The 20,322-nt window shown below is 43.5% G+C and overlaps 1 protein-coding gene across 1 annotated transcript in view; it reads right to left on the bottom strand.

Moving 5' to 3' along the window:
- Window positions 1-305: 305 nt before the first annotated feature.
- The window catches only part of LOC128026693 (uncharacterized), a 40,310-nt gene continuing 20,293 nt past the window's right edge, over window positions 306-20,322 (bottom strand). Inside the window, exons 5-9 of the mRNA XM_052613955.1 lie at window positions 2,534-2,641; window positions 2,198-2,226; window positions 2,029-2,103; window positions 1,857-1,925; window positions 306-1,680 (exon numbers count right to left, since the gene is read on the bottom strand). Of these exons, the coding sequence (XP_052469915.1) occupies window positions 1,618-1,680; window positions 1,857-1,925; window positions 2,029-2,103; window positions 2,198-2,226; window positions 2,534-2,641 (344 nt within the window). The 3' untranslated portion in view covers window positions 306-1,617. The remainder of the gene's footprint in view (window positions 1,681-1,856; window positions 1,926-2,028; window positions 2,104-2,197; window positions 2,227-2,533; window positions 2,642-20,322) is intronic.

Here is a 20,322-nt window from a genome sequence, read left to right as displayed (position 1 = left end):
TCGATTCTGGGGAGTTCACTGGAACCTGACTCGACTCTGGGGAGTTCACTGGAACCTGACTCGACTCTGGGGGGTCAACAGGAACCTGACTCGACTCTGGGGGGTCAACAGGAACCTGACTCGACTCTGGAGAGTTCACTGGAACCTGACTCGACTCTGGAGAGTTCACTGGAATCTGACTCGACTCTGGAGAGTTCAGTGGAACCTGACTCAATTCTGGAGGGTCAACTGGAACCTGACTCGACTCCAGAGGCTCAGCTGTGACTGTCCTCCTGTGCAGCTGTGCTGGGCAAGCAGCCATCTTGGGCCATGACTCTGGACGAGCGGCCATCTTGGGCAGTGGCGTCGGGCTGGTGACCACCTTGTGCTGTGGCGCTGGGTTGGTGGCCATCATGGGCAGCGGCGCCCCCTGGCAGAAGTGCGCTTCTTCTTCCCTCTCCATCCACCATGGTGAGATGGTGGCTCTGATCCATCCCATACCAGCCCCGGGTCGAAGAGGGTCCATGGTGGAGAGCGATGTTGAGCCTCCTCTTGACCATTCCCTCCTCGGTGACCTCCCCTGATCCCGCGAAACACGACCAGATGGGTTCCCTCAAAACGAGCGCTTCTTTCCCGCTCAGTGGCTGGGGAAGAAGCAACAACTGACATACCGCTGAATTTTCGCTGTGACAGAGTCCTTCTGTCACGGCCGGAATACAGGAAACACGAATAGAGATCCAAGTGCGTGTATGACATTTATTGAGGGGTATCCAAAGGGTAAACAGTCCAAGCATGACAAATACTTAGACAGACCGGGTATAAATACACAGGGAGAGACAAATGCTAATGGGAAATTAATTGAGTGCAATTATTGATAACCCGTGATAGCTGGGTGCAATGATTTAGGCAGAGAATGCTAGGAATGTGGTTAATGAAGTGACAGACACCGTGGGGAAGGAGGACAGCTAGTGTAAACCCAGGGAACACAAACCAGACACTGTGACAATCTGTTTCAGTATAATTGAGCTTTATGTACTTTTAAGCAATATATAATATCTGCAATGAAGTTTTGCCAAGTATGTTTGCAAAAAACATAAAACAAATTCTATCTTGTTTTGTTTAAAAAAAATTACCGGTAACTGAGAAATAATAGCACTGGAATACAGTTTTAGTGAATACAGAAGTTTTGGCTTGCAGTACTGATTTGGAGAGAAGGGGTTTCTGGGGTAAAAAGAAACACGGTTGAGAAACAGTTTTAGGTAAAGGCAGGCCCAATATTACAGGGGTATTAAGAATTGAATATGATTTTTTATATTATGTAAATTATAATAATAATAATGATAAAGTAAACAGGAAGAGTGTGTACTCAACTGGTTTGCGAGAGAATGCAAAACTTTCTAAAGGGAATGCAAAGTTTTGAAAAAAAAAAAAAAAAATCCTCCCACATCAAACTTTTTCTACTACCATGTACTTTTAGGGGCTCTGTATGAATTCAACAAATATCTGCATACAAGTTCTGTTAATTCACATACAAATATCTAATTCTTCCAAACAGCAAAGCTATAAATCTCATCAGTCATAGAAGCGTCACATCTGCTGCTGATGTGAGGAGCTCACACTCCTCTGTATCATGAATCTTTATTTGTGGAGCTCATTTTGTGTTCCTCTGATGGCAGCGTAAGTCACTGAATCATCTTGATCCTGAAAGAACAGCACAGAGTTTCTCCGTCAGTGTCTGAACCACAGACACGTTGATAAAGCTTCATTTATCTGAGATTCAGATTCAGAACTACATCTCAGCAGCGTACAGACGAGAGAAGCTGCTGTTTTCTCTGAATAGTGATGAAGAACAAGAGAAGGAGCTGCTGTCTACTCACTTTGACTGATTTGACTGGCTTTTTACTGGAAGAAGAGACTTCAGAGTAAGTCACATCATCTGTCTGCTCCTAAAAGTTTAACACACAGAACAGACATTTCTGTCACTGTAATGTGTCAAATAATATGAGATTATAGACCAGAACTGAACGTCTAATGCTTTATTTGACTCACATTGTCTCTCGCAGCAGCAGGAATCGACATGTTGATCGTCTCATACGTCACTTTATCTTCATTCTCATCTTTGACCTTCAGACAACAAACAGTTCAAACTGAGGATTCACTCTTTATTGAGATTTAAAGACAGAAATCAGATCTAAATCACTGGTATTACTGAACTCACCGCTGTTTCACCCGTCTCTCTTTTATTACCTGAAAACAATGTGCCTCATATGAATGATACATTTTATGAAACACATGCAAAACACTGAATGCTAACAATGCTAATGACATTCAGATTACACAAGAAGCAAGATTAAGTAGAATCATTAGAATGAATGATATAAACTTGGTAACTCCGTGAGACTGACATTACAGGAATACATTTCTGTTTCACATAATCACATAATCCACGTTTCTATAATACAAACAATGTGAACATGATGTGCTTGTTTGCTAATCATTACAGTGAGATCTGAGCTGCTTTTAATTGATAGAAATTAGTGAATCTGAAACTCACCAGCTCTTTTTCTCCAGATCAACCAGAGAACAGCAGCACTGACAGCAATGACAGCAATAACAGCAATGAACACAGCGGCAACAACAGGCATCACTGTCGTTAAAGAGTCTGTAAAGAGACAGTCATAGTCAGGGTCATTGATCACAATCATAGTGTAAACTTCTTCCAGATTTTAGTTTTTGGGGGAAATGAAAGTAGTTCTATATTTTACGAATTCAGTATTGAAATTCAATATTAAAAAAACCATAATGCGATCTCATTATTTGCAGTGCTATAATATATAATTTATATATTTGTGTTTATGTCGGCTTTTGTGATTTGTAATAACCTGCAGTCTCCAGCCAATGGAAATGCTTCTCTATCGCTGCATTTCCTGCTCCTCAGAAAACAGTTTGTGAAAGCAGACTGCAGTTTTTTTTCCAGTGCGGAGTCATTAAAGCTCACATCGTCTAATTATAACAAAGAATATACAAACCCGATTCCAAAAAAGTTTTGACACTGTACAAATTGTGAGTAAAACAAGGAATGGAATATTTTACAAATCTCATAAACTTATTTTTGATTCACAATAGAATATAGATAACATATCAAATGTTGAAAGTGAGACATTTTGAAATGTCATGCCAAATATTGGCTCATTTTGGATTTCATGAGAGCTACACATTCCAAAAAGTTGGGACAGGTAGCAATAAGAGGCCGGAAAAGTTAAATGTACATATAAGGAGCAGCTGGAGGACAATTTGCAACTTATTAGGTCAATTGGTAACGTGATTGGGTATAAAAAGAGTCTCTCAGAGTGGCAGTGTCTCTCAGAAGTCAAGATGGGCAGAGGATCACCAATTCCTCCAATGCTGCAGCGAACATTAGTGGAGCAATATCAGAAAGGAGTTTCCCAGAGAAAAATTGCAATGAGTTTGAAGTTATTCGAGATTCTGGAACAATCGCTATGCCTAAGGGTCAAGGCCGGAAAACCATACTGGATGCCCGTGATCTTCAGGCCCTGCAGGCATCGCATACAGGAATGTTACTGTAATGGAAATCACAACATGGCCTCAGGAATACTTCCAGAAAACATTGTCGGTGAACATAATCCACCGTGCCATTCGCCAATGCCGGCGAAAACTCTATAGGTCAAAAAAGAAGCAATATTTAAACATTATCCAGAAGCGCAGGTGTTTTCTCTGGGCCAAGGCTCATTTAAAATGGACTGCAGCAAAGTGGAAAACTGTTCTGTGGTCAGACAAATCAAAATTTGAAGTTCTTTGTGGAAGACTGGGACGCCATGTCATACGGACTTAAGAGGACAAGGACAACCCAAGTTGTTATCGTTGCTCAGTTCAGAAGCCTGCATCCCTGATGGTATGGGGTTGCATGAGTGCGTGTGGCATGGGCAGCTTACACATCTGGAAAGGCACCTTCAATGCTGAAAGGTAAATCCAAGTTCTAGAATCAGAATCAGAAAGAGCTTTATTGCCAAGTATGCTTGCGCATATAAGGAATTTGTTTTAGTGACATATGCTTCCAGTACACAGAGACACCAACACACACACAAAAAAAAAAATTAGGTCAATAAATAAGTGTATAAACAATTGTGCTATAAATGATAATGGAATAGGATTGAATGAGATGCATGGATTGTACTAGGATGGAGGGGTAACAAATAAATATAAGGATATTGCACTTTTTTTCTTTTTTTTGCATAAGTATAATGGGGAACATTTAACTGTTCATGAGGTAGATTGCCTGGGGGAAGAAACTATTCTTGTGCCTTGCTGTTCTGGTATTTGCAGCTCTGAGGCGCCGGCCAGATGGCAAAAGTTCAAAGCTCGGGTGACTTGGATGTGAGGGATCCAGAGTGATTTTCTGAGCCCTTTTCCTCACTCTGGATGTATACATTTCTTGAAGGGTGGGCAAAGGAGCACCAATAATCCTTTCGGCAGTCCGAACTGTTCTCTGTAGTCTTCTGATGTCTGATTTTGTTGCTGAATCAAACCAGACAGTTATTGAAGTACACAGTACAGACTCTAAACTCTCAGTACAATGATGGCTGAGTAGAACCGTTTCAGCAGCTCCTGTGGCAAGTTAAACTTCCTCAGCTGGCGAAGGACGTACAACCTCTGCTGGGCCTTTTTCACAATGGAGTCAATGTGAATGTCCCACTTCAGGTCCTGAGAAATAGTGGTGCCCAGGAATCTGAATGACTCCACTGCAGTCACAGTGCTGTTCATGATGGTGAGTGGGGGGAGAGCAGGGGCATTTCTCCTAAAGTCCATGATCATCTCCACTGTTTTGAGCGTGTTCAGCTCCAGGTTGTTAAGACTGCACCAGACAGCCAACTGCTCAACCTCTTGTCTGTAAGCAGACTCATCACCGTCCTGGATGAGGCCAATTACTGTAGTGTCGTCTGCAAACTTTAGGAGCTTGACAGAGGGGTCTTTAGAGGTGCAGTCGTTGGTGTACAGGGAGAAGACCAGAGGGGAGAGAACACATCCCTGAGGGACACCAGTGTCGGTGGAGCAGCTGTTTGACATTAATTTCCCCAGTCTCACTAACTGTTGCCTATCTGTCAGAAAGCTGGTGATCCTCTGACAGATAGAGCTAAGGACAGAGAGCTGGGTCAGTTTGGTCTGGAGGGTTGTTGGGATGATGGTGTTGAAGGCCGAACTAAAGTCCACAAACAGGATCCTCACATAAGTCCCTGTTTTGTCCAGATGTTGCAGGATGAAGTGCAATCCCATGTTGATTGCATCATCCATGGACCTGTTTGCTCCGTAGGCAAACTGCAGGGGGTCCAGTAAGGGTACAGTGATGTCCTTCAGATAAGCCAGAACCAGTTTTTCAAACGACTTCATGACGACAGACGTTAGAGCCACAGGTCTGTAGTCGTTAAGTTCTGTTATCTTGGGTTTCTTTGGAATGGGGATTATGGTAGACCGTTTGAAGCAGGAAGGCACTTCACACAACTCCAGGGATCTGTTGAAGATCTGTGAAAAGATGGGGGCCAGCTGGTCACCACAGATTTTCACACAGGCTGGTGTAACGCCATCTGGGCCTGGTGCTTTTCTTCTTTTGTTCTTCCTGAAGACCTGGCTTACATCATCTTCACAGATTTGAAGAGCAAGAGGTATGCACAGGGGGATTGTAGGAGGTGTTAATGGTTGTGTAGGGAGATCAGAATGGCCAGAATGGGTGTTGGGGGTTTCAAATCTACAATAAAACTCATTCAGGTCGTTAGTAAGTTGTTGATTAGCCTCCGTGCAAGGGGATAGTGTCTTGTAGTTTGTGATGGCTCTCAGTCCTCTCCAAACTGAAGGTGTGTTGTAGGGAGTAAACTGGTCTTCCAACTTTTTAGCGTAGGTCTTTTTAGCCACTCTAATCTCTTTGTTCAGTATGTTCGTGGCCTGATTGTACAAGACCCTGTCCCCATTTCTGTAGGCATCCTCTTTGGCCTATCTGAGTTTTACTGTAAACCATGGCTTATCATTGTTGAATGTTAAATAAGTCCTGGTAGGAATGCATACATCCTCACAGAAACTAATAAAGGATGTTACGGTCTCTGTGAGTTTGATCAGATCGGTGGTAGCAGCTTCAAAAACACTCCAATCAGTGAGGTCAAAACAATATTGTAAATCCTGCTTTGTTCTCTCTGGTCCATCTCTTCACAGTCTTTACTACAGGTTTAGCAGATTTAAGTTTTTGCTTGTAGGACGGTATAAGACGAATCAGACAGTGATCAGAATGTCCCAAAGCTGCTCGTGGAACAGAGTGATATTCATCCTTTATTGTGGTGTAACAGTGATCCAGTATATTACTGTCTCTGGTGAGACATGTAACACGCTGTCTGTATTTTGGCAGTTCATGGGAGAGACTGGCTTTATTAAAGTCCCCAAGAATTATTAAAACAGAGTCCGGGTGTTGTTGTTCTGTCTCTGTGATCTGATCAGCGAGTTTCTGTAAAGCTGAGCTCACGTGCGCTGGCGAGTGAAACTCCCGCGGTGAATAGAAAGGCTTGCAATTAATGAAGAGTGTTTTGAGGTTTTAGCAGCACATCTTCTTTAACACAGTTACATCTGTACACCAGCGTTCATTGATGTAAAAGCATGTCCCGCCGCCGCGCGATTTTCCAGTTTATTCTGCGTCGCGATCCGCTTTAAACAGCAGAAAGTCCGGCAGATGGAGCGTGCTGTCCGGTATGGCGTCATTCAGCCAAGTTTCCGTGAAACACAGAGCAGCAGAGTGAGAGAAATCCTTATTTGTCCAAGAGCGCAGAAGGAGTTCGTCTGTTTTGTTGGGTAGAGAGCGGAGATTTGCCAGGTGGATGCTAGGCAACAGTGTTCGAAATCCATGCTTCCTGAGTCTGACGAGCGCTCCCGCTCGCTTCTCCTGTCTGCGCGTCCTGAAGCGCTTGATCAGCGCCGCTGCTCCTCCGACAACAACGTTCAGTAAAGCGTCTGAATAATTTAAATCCGGTAAAAGATCTTGTGGTGTGTTCTGACGAATGTTCAACAGTTCATCCCTGGTGATACTGATCGTGTTTGTTAAACAAAAAACAGGAAAAATGAACAAAAACAGTACAAACAGTACAACAGTACAAACAGCCAAGCACTGAAGCATCCATGTGCGGCGCCATCGAGTACTATTTGTCAATACATATTCTCCCATCCAGACATCGTCTCTTTCAGGGAAGACCTTGCATTTTCCAACATAACAATGCCAGACCACATACTGCATCAATTTCAAAATAATGGCTGTGTAGAAGAAGGATCCAGGTCCTGAAATGGCCAGCCTGCAGTTCAGATCTTTCACCCATAGAAAACATTTGGTGCATCATAAAGATGAAGATGTGACAAAGAAAACCTAATACAGTCCTATTCCTAAACTTGAGCAACTTGTTTCCTCAGTCCCCAGACGTTTGCAGACTGTTATAAAAAGAAGAGGGGATGCCACACAGTGGTAAATATGGCCTTGTCACAACTTTTTTTCAGATCTGTTGATGCCAAAATCAACTTATTTTTCCCTTAAAATGATACGTTTTCTCAGTTTAAACTTTTTATATGTCATCTGTGTTGTATACTGAATAAAATACTGAAATTGTAAACTTCCACATCATTGCATTCTGTTTTTATCCACAATTTGTACAGTGTCCCAACTTTTTTGGAATCAGGTTTGTAAACACAATGTAAATAATAGATTTAGTGTGCAGAGTAGAGAGCTTCATTAATAGGGCTTGGGCGCCGCGTTGCATTATGGGACATGGCGGCCATGTCGATGGCCTCGCATATGTAAACAAACACCAAGTCGAGTTGGGAGAAAGAAAAAATATGTTAAAATCGTGAAATTGTTGTGGGATTTGCTAAATAGGGATGCCAGGGACCGGTATGTGGACAAAATCGGCACTATTAACGATTTGGATACATATGAAATTCCCACCAAAGAGTGGAGCACCGATGACGACTTGCTGCAGCACTTTTGCATTACAGATATCTTCGGCTGCCTTGTTTGTTTTGTGAGCGCCTACACTTCAGAACAGTTCCGAAGCTAGAAGTCATTGGAGTCTCATGTGCAGTTCACAAATGGGAAGGTTCAGGAGCTGCAGATCATAAAGCCAGCAAACTGTATACAGTAATACAGACAAAGGTAAACTGCGCTTCACCTAGCTGCTAGTTTAGTAACCGTTAGTGCTAACAACCATTTACACATGTACTTTTAACTATGCGTTTCAAAAGTATAGTTATTAACTGTCAACCCTCCCATTTTTTTTTCCGGGGTTCTCACGTATTTGAGCTCTTTTCCCGCTGTCTTTCCGTTTTAGTATTTTGCTGTAAAATATATATATTGGAACTTGCATCAGACCTGTCAAGTCTCTGTGCGGTTTTCCAGTTGCTACCCCTTGCCCTTCCAACGAAACAGATGTTTTCAAAACATCGTTTTGCTTACTTAAAAAAACAACCTTAGCATGATGTTGGACTTTTTAAGATAGCGTGGTTGTTGTGAGAGCACGATTTCACTCCAATCTGTAAGCAAAGTCATGTTAGACCTAGCTTCACAACTCGCTTAGTTAATGCAGCAGTTTTGTAGTACGATTTTTTTGCTGTCAGCAGAGGGATAGCAACAGAAAGATGAATGTTGAAATTTTCTGGTATGTTGGATGAGTACGCTGGGAAATTTCAGTAAATATAAAGATGTTATGGTCTCCGTGGTCACGTATCAAAGCAGGAAAGTGGTGGAAAGTTATTCCATTTTCATTTTTCCCCATGCATTTATGTGTTGCGCTATTACTCCCTACAGTATATCAACGGTTTACCATGGTTGAAATATATTTTTAATTAATCAAATTAAGACACACGGCTGAGAGGGAGTACATCTAAACACTGCTCAGTAGTCCGAGTAGCAGTAAAGGAGGCCATCAACATGCCGGCCATGCTAAGTAATGACGTCACAATGCCCAAGCCCTATTATAACAGAAGTTTGTGAGATCATAATGAACTAAGATGAGTGACAAAGGAAGTTTGCAAATGTGACATTAATTTTATACAACAATATTATCTTGATAGGCGCTCCAGAGGAGTTGGCTCTGGCGGACACTTGCCATATTAATGTCCTGGGGGCTTGCCACATTAACATTAACAATCAGAGACTCTCCAGAAACCAGATGACTGCCTTTTTCCAGCCAAGATTGGTAGTGACTGGGAGCTCTGCAGGGTTACAGTATGTCATCCCGATCCGTAACAGCATCACTAGGGTTTCCCCTCGAGGGAGCTGGTGAGGGCGAGCAGCACTAATGCCCTCACGTAACTAACTGGGTAAAGGCTCGTTTGAGCCACGTCAAGGAACCTCGCTCGTTCCTCCATTATAGCTTACTTTCGTTTTGGGGTCTGGAATTCTGTCATGGGGTGCTACTGTGAGGAGCACAGAGCAAGGAACGAGGAGAGGCAATGTCCCATTTTAAAGTTTAGTTCCCTCTAGCATGTTTCAAAATAATGATGGTTTCGTGTTGTGTTTGTCATCATGAAATGACGTATGACTGTCATTACCAATCAAAATGTGTGTTTATTTAAATGCAATTTGTGGACTTTGTAAATTGTCCAACCTGATCTCACTGCAATTTGTACATATTTTACTAGGTGGCAAAATCATATGAATTCATACGAATGAACACAACTACCCCCCCCCCTAAAACTACCCTCACATAAATCATGCAAAATCTTGATTTACAGTGGGTCTCAATACGTTACTGCCGCATTACACTGCTCACAGAATGCAGTGTGTTATAATCTACAGATAGTAAAACTTATGTAGCACACGCACTGTCAAGTAAAGTGCCAGTGGATTAGAGAACTTCTCCCGCGAGACCCAACGCAATGGAGTGCAGCGCGTGGGACAAGACTTGATAGGCGAGTGCAGAGACTTATGTGTGTGCGGGATTCGGTATAATAAAATGATTCATGGGACTCCAGTAAAATAGAAATACATAAAATATCTAAAACAAATAAATTAGTATTAATCTATTGCACAAAAGCAACATGAACTAATATAAAATACAAACAATTAGCAAGTGCAAGTGTAAGCAGAGTTTCTATTTAGGCTATAACACGTTTGCAGCATTGAGCAATGCATTGCTGAAATTTGCATGCTCACGTTTCCCCTCATTATAACACACGAATTGTAGACATTATGACATATTAATTATGCATATATTAATTGTGTTATAACAGAGATTTGTGAGATTACTTGAACTAAGATTTACCATGCCATTGATGAGCGTTATCTTTCTGACCATAGCCCTCCAGCTCAGGTGAGCCTTCCTTTTCTGCCTGCTCTCCATACAGAGATCGAAAACAAATGAAAGAGGCCGTTCTTATCTCGCATCCATCGTTTCGGCATAAGAGTTATGGCGATGCGTGAAAGCAGCTATGAGAAGATGCCCCCTGTTTAAAGAGCTTTCTTTCTGCGGGGGAGACATCCTCTCTTAATCTCCCGCCTTGCCATCTAGGCTCCTTCAAGAAATACATCTCGCTTAAATAGCAAGGCATACGCGGCAGCAGGTCAGGCTGTGGCTTTATTACACACGATAGTCATACTTCAAGCAGCTCATCAACCACAAATGCCTGATGACTTCAAAGCATCAAATGGATTACGCTGTTTTCATCTGAATGTGCGCAGCCTTATTGATACAATGGATTCTTTAAGAATCTGGGCTAATACGTTCATTACCGAGAATTGGCTAAAAACATCAGTCACAAACGATATGATCAAAATTGATGCATACAACGTCTTCAGAACTGATCGTGTTAAAAAGGGAGGGGGGGGGGTTGCTATATACATGAAATCTAATTTAAACTGCATACATTTAATCAACAAACCAAATGGTATGGTTGTGGCTGGTTGTTATCACCCACCCACATCATCATCAAGTGAGGAATGTACTTTACTTGCAAACTTCTTTCATGACTGGACTAAATATGAATTGATCTTACCAGATGATTTCTACTGGGATTGGTTGTCGTCATCTTCTGATCTTTCCAAAGAGACTTGTGACTCTCTTCGTTTGGTTCAATTGATAAGTTCAACAACTAGGATGAATCAAAAGGATATAGACTGATCCACTTTATTCAATATAACTTTAACTAATACTTCCCACAGATATTCTGCTTCTGGTGTTTTTTGTAATGACATTAGCAATCACTGTGCTGTTGTCTGTGTGAGAAATTGTACTCTTAACTCTTAAAACTTCACTGCGTTATATATATAAAATATTTCTTAAGCATTTTAATGATCAAGCTTTTTTACACAATCTCCTCAATAGTGGTCTGGGTGTTGTGTCATGCATGCCATGATGTTATGCCAGAGATGTTACTCGGGCTTGGTATTATTTTAATTCTATATTTATATCCATTAGTGACAAACACATTCCAATCAAAAGATAAGGATAAGTGGTCAAGATAATCCTTGGTTCAATAACACTGTTTCCACTAATATAAAACAGAAAAATGCTGCATGGGCCAAGGCAAAGAAATCAAACAACTCCTTAGATTGGACCACCTATAGAACATTATGAAATAAATGTACAAAATTAATCAAGAGTGCAAAACACGATTATTACTTGCATGCGATAAATGAAAAATTTAACAACCCTACAAAATGTTGGAAACAAGTCAAGTCCACCTCACAAGTCTTCTAAATTTCCAGATCTCAAAATTAATCATACCGTGGTTAAGGGCAGAGAAGTTATTGCAGATACTTTCAATAATTTTTTCATCTCAGCTGGCTCTACTTCTGAATTTATTATTTCAGGTGCTATTTGCAAGGATATTGCTGAATTGATTCAATACTGCCCTCCACAATAGAGGTTGACCGCTAGGCCTATTTGTTTAAAAAAAATCTGTCATTTACAGTGCATGAGATTGAGAGCATGCATGCTTTTATACTAGGATGAAAAAGTGTGGGTTTGGCTAGATTTATTTGGAGGTTATTGCTCATGTCTCGTTCTGCACATATCCAGATGTTTCGACATTCGCAATGTATCTGAATGTTAAACTATAATATATATATATATATATATATATATATATATATTAGGGGTGTAACGGTTCACAAAATTCACGGTTCGGTTCGATACGATACACTGATGTCACGGTTCGGTTCGGTTCGATACGTTTTAGATACAGCAAAATGTAAAAACATCTCAACTTTTCAGAATGCCGCAAGCGCACCGCGGGTCATGTGACAAGAACCAACCAATCAGCTTCATCCTTTCCCGTAACAACGTTGAGAGCTCAGCCAAGATGAAGGAACTGCTGATCATAGTTGTATATGGATTGCAATTTTGAAATAAATTTAGTAGCAGAGCTACTGCAAGCGATTTTTAGAGCTGCAAATCCATTTATCCTTCTCTGAAATTTCCGCGTCTCATGGAGAGAGCACGTCATTGTTGCTTAGCAAAGACAGACGCCTCATGAGCGCTTCTGCCCGAGCGCTTTGGAAAGGAGGAGAAAGACGCGCTTAGCGTTTTCCATGCGTTTTTAGGCACGATATGTGAACGGCCCCTAAGGCGCTCGCTCACTCAGCACGCGCTGAAGGCTCGTTGCAAAATGTCGAATGCATTTAACAGACCAGAAATATAAGATCCTAAAATAACCAACAGATCTGGTGTTTGGGTTGGATTCCCTGTAAGCTATAGTGTCTAAATGCTGCAGGGATAGTTTGCTGCGTGCATGTTTCTCCTTTTTTTCGTCTTTTCCCAGATAGTACTGACGCATATATCCCAGATATTCCCGCTGGTGTTTTTTTCTTGCCATCACCATAATAGCTTAAAGGGAATCCAAAGTGCACCCAAACACCAGACCTGTTGGTTATTGGAGGATCTTCTCATTTCTAGTCTGTTAAACGCATTGGCTATTTTGCAACGAGCCTTCAGCGCGTACTGAGTGAGCGAGCGCCTGCTGAGTAGCCTAACATAAACATATAAGTTGGTGTTTTTTTCTTCTTCGGGAGTGTCAGGGGCGTTGCCTGTTACGTTGTTTGGGTTATTGGGCTACCTTGTTGAACGCATATCATTATATTTCTCTCTCTCTTTTTTTTTTTTTTTCAAATATAATTAATTACTCCAACGAACCGTTCGGTATACATAATGCGTACCGCGTACCGAACCGAAAGCGTCGTATCGAACGGTTCAATACGAATACGCGTATCGTTACACCCCTAATATATATATATATATATATATATATATATATATATATATATATATATATTTTTTTTTTTTTTTTTTTTTTTTTATATGTAAACTAGACGGAAAAGATCATCCTCTTCACATGAGCAAACACGTCCTTGGCATAACAGCAGAGTGGAGCGGTACGATACTACGGTCTATTTAAACTGACCAGTGTTTAGTTGACTGTTCAATAATGAACATACTTCGATGTAAGTTTGAAATTAGAATGCACTTTAGATGTTCTGTGTCATTTATACCAAACACAAATGTTGCTGGTTGCTAGTATTTGCAGCACTACTATTTATTTTTTATATATTTTTTTTTTTTATATTTTTTGGCTTAATTCATTTTTATTTATAAAATTTTATTGATTTTATTTAAATGTATGTTTATGTTTACATTTATGTTCCAACAAACTTGAAAAATTCTGCTTGATAAATGCTCTAAAAATGGAAATGATTATGGAAATGGAATGGAAATTATTGACATACATACATACATATACACATACATATACACAGTGTTGGGAACGTTACTTTAAAAAAGTAATTAGTTATAGTTACTCACTAGTTGTTCCAAGTTAGTAACTGAATTACTCTATAATATAAGTAACTTGTTACCAGGGAAAGTAACTATTTGCGTTACTGTATAAAAAAAAAAAAAAAAAAAAAAGTTGCTACATGTCAGAGAATTTGTACTTTTCTTTTTTTTTTCAGTTTTCACAAGTCAGTTGAAATGAGTAGAACAGACAGGTGTTTCTTACATAACTTTCAATATTTATTGCACGTCAACAGACAGCAAGAGTTTTATCCTGCACTTCAAGTATTATCTTTGTAAGAAAAGTGTTTTTGGCCACTAGCTTTGTAGATGCGTGTCACACATTACATGTACACATTACATGCACGTTCTTGCCTTTGACCACAATGAATTTGAAGTAGTGCTTATATCTTCACCTTGAAAATGCCAACTTTTCATCGGATTGCTCCTGACTCGCCATCTCTGCTGCGAATCTCTGTGTAGCTGTTGCGTGTGTGTGTTTGGCGCCGCTGGCGCTGCCGCGTGTGCCGGCACGTGTGTAAAAACACTGGCTCTGATTGGCTACCATGAAACACATGACTCTGCCTTAGCCAATCACAACCGCTAACCTCGTCATTAACTCACCTCCTCACTCGCTGTGTGAGCCAGGGGTCCGTTCGGATTGTTTAGTTTATTAAATCAATGCATAGTAACGCACCGCATTTAAAGTCCAGTAACGTTAACGGCGTTGTAACGATGGGAAAAGTAATTAGTTAGATTACCGCGTTACTGAAAAAATCGTCTGCAAACTTCAGGAGCTTGACAGAGGTGGTCTTTAGATGTGCAATCGTTGGTGAACAGGGAGAAGAGCAGTGGGGAGAGAACGCAGCCCTGGGGAGCTCCGGTGCTGATTGTACGGGTGCTGGATGTGTATTTTCCCAGCCTCACTAGCTGCTGCCTGTCTGTCAGGAAGCTGTTGATCCACTGACAGACGGAGGTGGGCACGGAGAGCTGATTTAGTTTGGGCAGGAGGAGGTTTGGGATGATCGTGTTGAAGGCCAAGCTGAAGTCCACAAACAGGATCCTCACATAAGTCCCCGGTCTGTCTAGGTGTTGCAGAACATAATGCAGTCCAATGTTTACTGCATCGTCCACAGACCTGTTTGCTCTGTAGGCAAACTGAAGAGGATCCAGCAAGGGTCCCGTGATGACCTTCAGGTGGGCCAGCACCAGTTTTTCAAATGACTTCATGACTACAGACGTTAGAGCCACAGGCCTGTAGTCATTTAGTCCTATAATTTTGGTTTTCTTAGGGATGGGGATGATGGTGGAACGTTTGAGGCATGAAGGGACTTCGCACAGCTCCAGCGATCTGTTGAAGATCTGTGTGAAGATGGGGGCCAGCTGGTCAGCACAGGATTTCAGGCTGGTGTAACACAATCTGGGCCTGGTGCTTTTTTCCTTTTCTGCTTCCGGAAGACCTGTGAGACCGGTGAGAGTGCTTGATTGGAGAGGTGTTCAGGATGGGTTGCAGGAGCTGTTAATGGTGTGAACGGTAGTTTGGAGAGGCATTCAGGGCTGGTTGCAGGAGTTGTGAAGGGTGTGAATGGTTTTGTGGGGAGGCGTTCAGGGCAGGTGATGGGTGTTCTTTCAAACCTGCAGTAAAACTCGTTCAGATCGTCTGCCAGTCATTGATTCTCTACAGTGCTGGGGGGTGGTGTCTTGTAATTGGTGATCTTCTTTAGACTTTTCCACACTGATGCGGAGTCGTTGGAAGTGAACTGAGTCCTTATTTTTTCAGAATAATTCCTCTTTGCAACTTTGATCTCCTTTTCCAATGTGTATTTAGTCTGTTTATACAAGACATTGTCCCCCTTCACGTAAGCATCTTCTTTGGCCTGACGGAGCTGTCTGAGTTTTGCAGTGAACCACGGTTTGTCATTATTGTAAATTAGTTGAGTCTTTGTAGAAATACACATATCCTCACAGAAACTGATATATGAGGTTACGGTCTCTGTGAGTTCGTCCAGATCGGTGGCAGCAGCTTCAAAAACACTCCAATCAGTGAGGTCAAAACAAGATTGTAAATCCTGCTCTGCTTCATTAGTCCATCTTTTTACAGTCCTTGATACAGGTTTAGCTGATTTTAGTTTCTGCCTGTAGGACGGTATAAGATGAACCAGAAGGTGATCAGAACGTCCCAAAGCTGCTCGTGGAACAGAGTGAAATGCATCCTTTATTGTGGTGTAACAGTGATCCAATATATTACTGTCTCTTGTGGGACAAGTAACATGCTGTCTGTATTTTGGCAGTTCACGGGACAGATTGGCTTTATTAAAGTCCCAGAGAATGATTAAAACAGAGTCCGGGTGTTGTTGTTCTGTCTCTGTGATCTGATCAGCGAGTTTCTGTAAAGCTGAGCTCACATGCGCTTGCGGAGGGATGTAAACACTGACCAGAATGAACGAATGAAACTTGCAAACTTGCAGTTAATGAAGAGTGTTTCGAGATTTGAGCAGCACGTCTTCTTTAACACAGTTACATCTGTACACCACCTTTCATTGATGTAAAAGCATGTCCCGCCGCCGCGCGATTTCCCAGTTGATTCTGCGTCGCAATCCGCTCTAAACAGCTGAAAGTCCGGCAGATGGAGCGCGCTGTCCGGTATGGTGTCATTCAGCCAGGTTTCCGTGAAACACAGAGCAGCAGAGTGTGTGAAATCCTTATTTGTCAGAGAAAGCAGAAGGAGTTTGTCCGTTTTGTTGGGTAGAGAGCGGAGATTTGCCAGATGGATGCTAGGCAACGGCATTCCGTGCTTCCTGAGTCTGACGAGCGCTCCCGCTCGCTTCCCCCATCTGCGCGTCCTGAAGCGCTTGATCAGCGCCGCCGCTCCTCCGATAACAACGTTCAGTAAAACATCTGAATAATTGAAATCCGGAAAAACATCTTGTGGTGCGTTCTGCCGAATGTTCTGCCGAATGTTCAGCAGTTCTTCCCTGGGACATACTTCGATGACGTCATGCAACATGAACGACAACGTGGTTGACTAGTTACGCACACCACAACTGTTAACGTTTCATTCATTCTTTATGTCCAATAAAATTTTATTTACTATTCCCATCATTTTTTACATTTTACTATGTGTGCTTCTACCAAGTTGAGGAGTGAGGAAGCAGGGCTGTGTCGTCGTAGAACCAAACGCAGGTCGTTTGTGAGGCGGCTGGTTCTGACGTTCATGTGCAATGTGTGTAACGAAATAAAATATAACTTTAATTAGGGCTAAACATTTGAATTCTTACACTTAAAAGCTGAGGGCGCATCTCCGCTGCTGCACCCGGCTGCCATGTTTACATCACCACAAAGCCATCGCAAAGCTCCTCCCTCCCGTACACAATGGGTTGTGGGCAATATTAGCACTTAGAGTGTGCATTGATCTGCACTTCGAATTCTAACCGGAAATAGTAGACCATCCGGGTATCTTTGGAATACTATTTTCAACATACTACGATTTGGGACGTACTAATTCTAGTTATCTAGGGACACTGTTGTTCCTTTATGCTAAGGTTAAATACAGGTGAGAAGTAGAAGAGGAAAGCGATGCTGAGTCCCAATTCGCATACTATCCGTCCTAAATAGTATGCGAATTGGGACTCAGCATCGCTTTCCTCTTCTACTTCTCACCTGTATTTAACCTTAGCATAAAGGAACAACAGTGTCCCCCAATGGTGGGTAGTAGAATAACACCATAAGTAACTTTGAAACTGTTACAACGTCGTTACCTAACGCCGTTCTTTTAAACGCCGTTATTCCAAACACTGCATATACATACGTATATATATATATACCTGTTTTATATATTTAATACTTGGTCATTTTATTGATTTGTTTGGTTAACTTTGGATACATTTTTAATTTTGATACCGTGCAATGCACAGAATTAAGATTTGAGAGTCGGTGCTCAATAAATGATAAGTTTAGAAATGTTGTGCATCCACTTTTTATTAGTGTGACATTTAGCATGCAAATGAAGGGGAAAACTTCAAGATATCAGCCCTAAAAATTGGCAGCACATATCGGCCATCGGCTGACCCTGACTTCTAAACATCGGCATCGGCTATAGATATTGGGCATCGCGTTAGTTCAGTCAGGCCACGTGAGTCACGCTTGCATCAGCTGACAGTCAGCTGTTCCTGACGTGTACCAATCCAGTATAGACACCTACCACATGCGGTCTATTTAAATTCCCATATCTCTGTGTATGTTGCTTAGTGGTTGACATAGTTTTGCATCGGTTGCAGGAACGAATATTGAGCATATTTGCAGCAGCATTTATACATCTGTGTTCATATACCTGGAGCAATACACAGCTAGAGCATGCAATCACTCTATGTGACGGTTGGGTTTGGGAAAACACAAGGAGAGGGTAGGATCCAATTGCAAGTATGGGTTTTATTTACAGAAGGGTAAAAATACAAAATAAACAGCCATGAGAGACAAACCAAACAAAAGAGGGAACCGGATGAAACGGATTCTAATTGGAGTGCAATTACTGTGAAGACAGAACCAGACTAGAGGAATTAAAGTGCCTATGGTGAAGTGCCTAAGGAGAAGTGAGCTCACTAGGGAACACCCAGGAAAACAGAGACTGACAGCGTGACATTACCCCCTCCCCTACGGAGCAGCTCCCAGATGCTCCACCTGAAACCCCGGAAAACCCAACAGAAAAAGAGGTAGGAGGGAGGTGAAGCAGCGGCGGACTAGGGGGAGGGACGGAGGGTCAGACAACAGGGACAGGAGAACCAGAAGCATGGACAGACAGAGACAAACAACCAGGCGGAATGGAAAGACAAAGACAGGACAACCAGGTAAAATGGAAAGAACAGAGACGGAACAACCAGATGGGATGGAAAGGCAGAGACAGGAAGGTGTAACACAAAACAAGGAGTCCAGGAGGGTTGTGGACCGGCGGAGGGAAAAAGGGGAGGGACGGAGGGCCAGGTCCAAAGGAGGAAAATAGACAAACAAATGCAAACAAAAACATGGGTAGTTGAGGACATTAGGTGATGCCCACCCGGGCGGAACAGAGGGCCATCACACCCATGTGGTCAAGGCAGAAGCCCCCCCAGGGCGGAGCGGAAGACCACCACGTCCTCGCAGTCAAGGCCAGAGTCCCCCAGGGCGGAGCGGAAGACCACCACGTCCTCGCAGTCAATGCCAGAGTCCCCCAGGGTGGAGCGGAAGACCACCACATTCTTGTGGCCGACCCCATGGGAGGATGAAGATCACCGGTGACTTGACTCAGTCCTCGAAGATCACCGGTGACTAGCCTTGTCTCTGGAGAGTTCATAGGAACCTGACTCGACTCTGAAAGGTCAATAGTGACAAGCCCTGACTCTGGAAGGCCATCGGTAACTAGCCCTGACTCTGGAAAGCCATCTGTGACTAGCCCTGACTCTGGAAGGTCATCGGTGACTAACCCTAGCTCTGGAAGGTCGACGGTGACTAACCCTGACTCTGGAGGGTCCACGAACACCTGACTCGACTCCGGAGGGTCAACCGGGAACTGACTCAACTCTGAACAGTCAATGGGCACCTGACTTGACTTAAGACTGCCTGTGGAGACGTGAGACACCTCTGCTTCGGGCACTGCCTCTGGAACCGCCTCGGGCACCACCTCGGCCTCCGGAAGAACAGCGGGCACCGCCTCGGCCTCAGGAACAACAGCGGGCGCCGCCTCGGGAACTGCATCGGGCGCCGCCTCGGGAACTGCATCGGGCGCCGCCTCGGCCTCGGGAACTGCATCGAGCACCGCCTTGGGAACTGCATCGGGCACCGCCTCGGGAACTGCATCGGGCACCGCCTCGGCCTCGGGAACTGCATCGGGCACCGCCTCGGGAACTGCATCGGGCACCGCCTCGGGAACTGCATCGGGAACAGCATCGGGCACCGCCTCAGCCTCGGGAACAGCATCGGGCACCGCCTCGGGAACTGCATCGGGCACCGCCTCGGGAACGTCCTCCTGGACGGCAGCGGCCCGCTTGGGAACGTCCTGCTGGACGGCAGCGGCCCGCTCGGGAACGTCCTGCTGGACGGCAGCGGCCCGCTCGGGAACGTCCTCCTGGACCTTGAGGAACGGCAGACGCCTCTCTCCTCCTCCGTCCTTTATGATTGCGAGTCGTTGGCACCTTATCAGGAGACTCAGGCGTTGAATCGGCCATCATGGGTTGTGGCGCTGGACTGGCGACCATCTTGTACTGTGGTGCTAGACTGGCGGCCATCTTGTACTGTGACTCTGGACTGGTGGCCATCTTGTGCTGTGGCGCTGGGTTAGCGGCCATCTTGTGCTGTGGCGCTGGGATAGCGGCCATCTTGTGCTGTGGCGCTGGGTTAGTGGCCATCTTGTGCTGTGTCGCTGGGTTAGCGGCCATCTTGTGCTGTGGTGCTGGGTTGGCGGCCATTTTGTGCAGCAGCACAGGACTGGCGGCCATCTTGTACTGAGGCGCTGGACTGGCGCCCAACTTGTACTGTGGCGCTGGACTGGCGGCCATCTTGTACGGTG

This window comes from Carassius gibelio, chromosome A13, assembly GCF_023724105.1.
Source record: "Carassius gibelio isolate Cgi1373 ecotype wild population from Czech Republic chromosome A13, carGib1.2-hapl.c, whole genome shotgun sequence".
Classification (NCBI taxonomy): Eukaryota; Metazoa; Chordata; class Actinopteri; order Cypriniformes; family Cyprinidae; genus Carassius; species Carassius gibelio.
The sequence above is the reverse complement of the archived record's forward strand: the minus strand, read 5'-3'. Positions and strand labels throughout refer to the sequence as shown.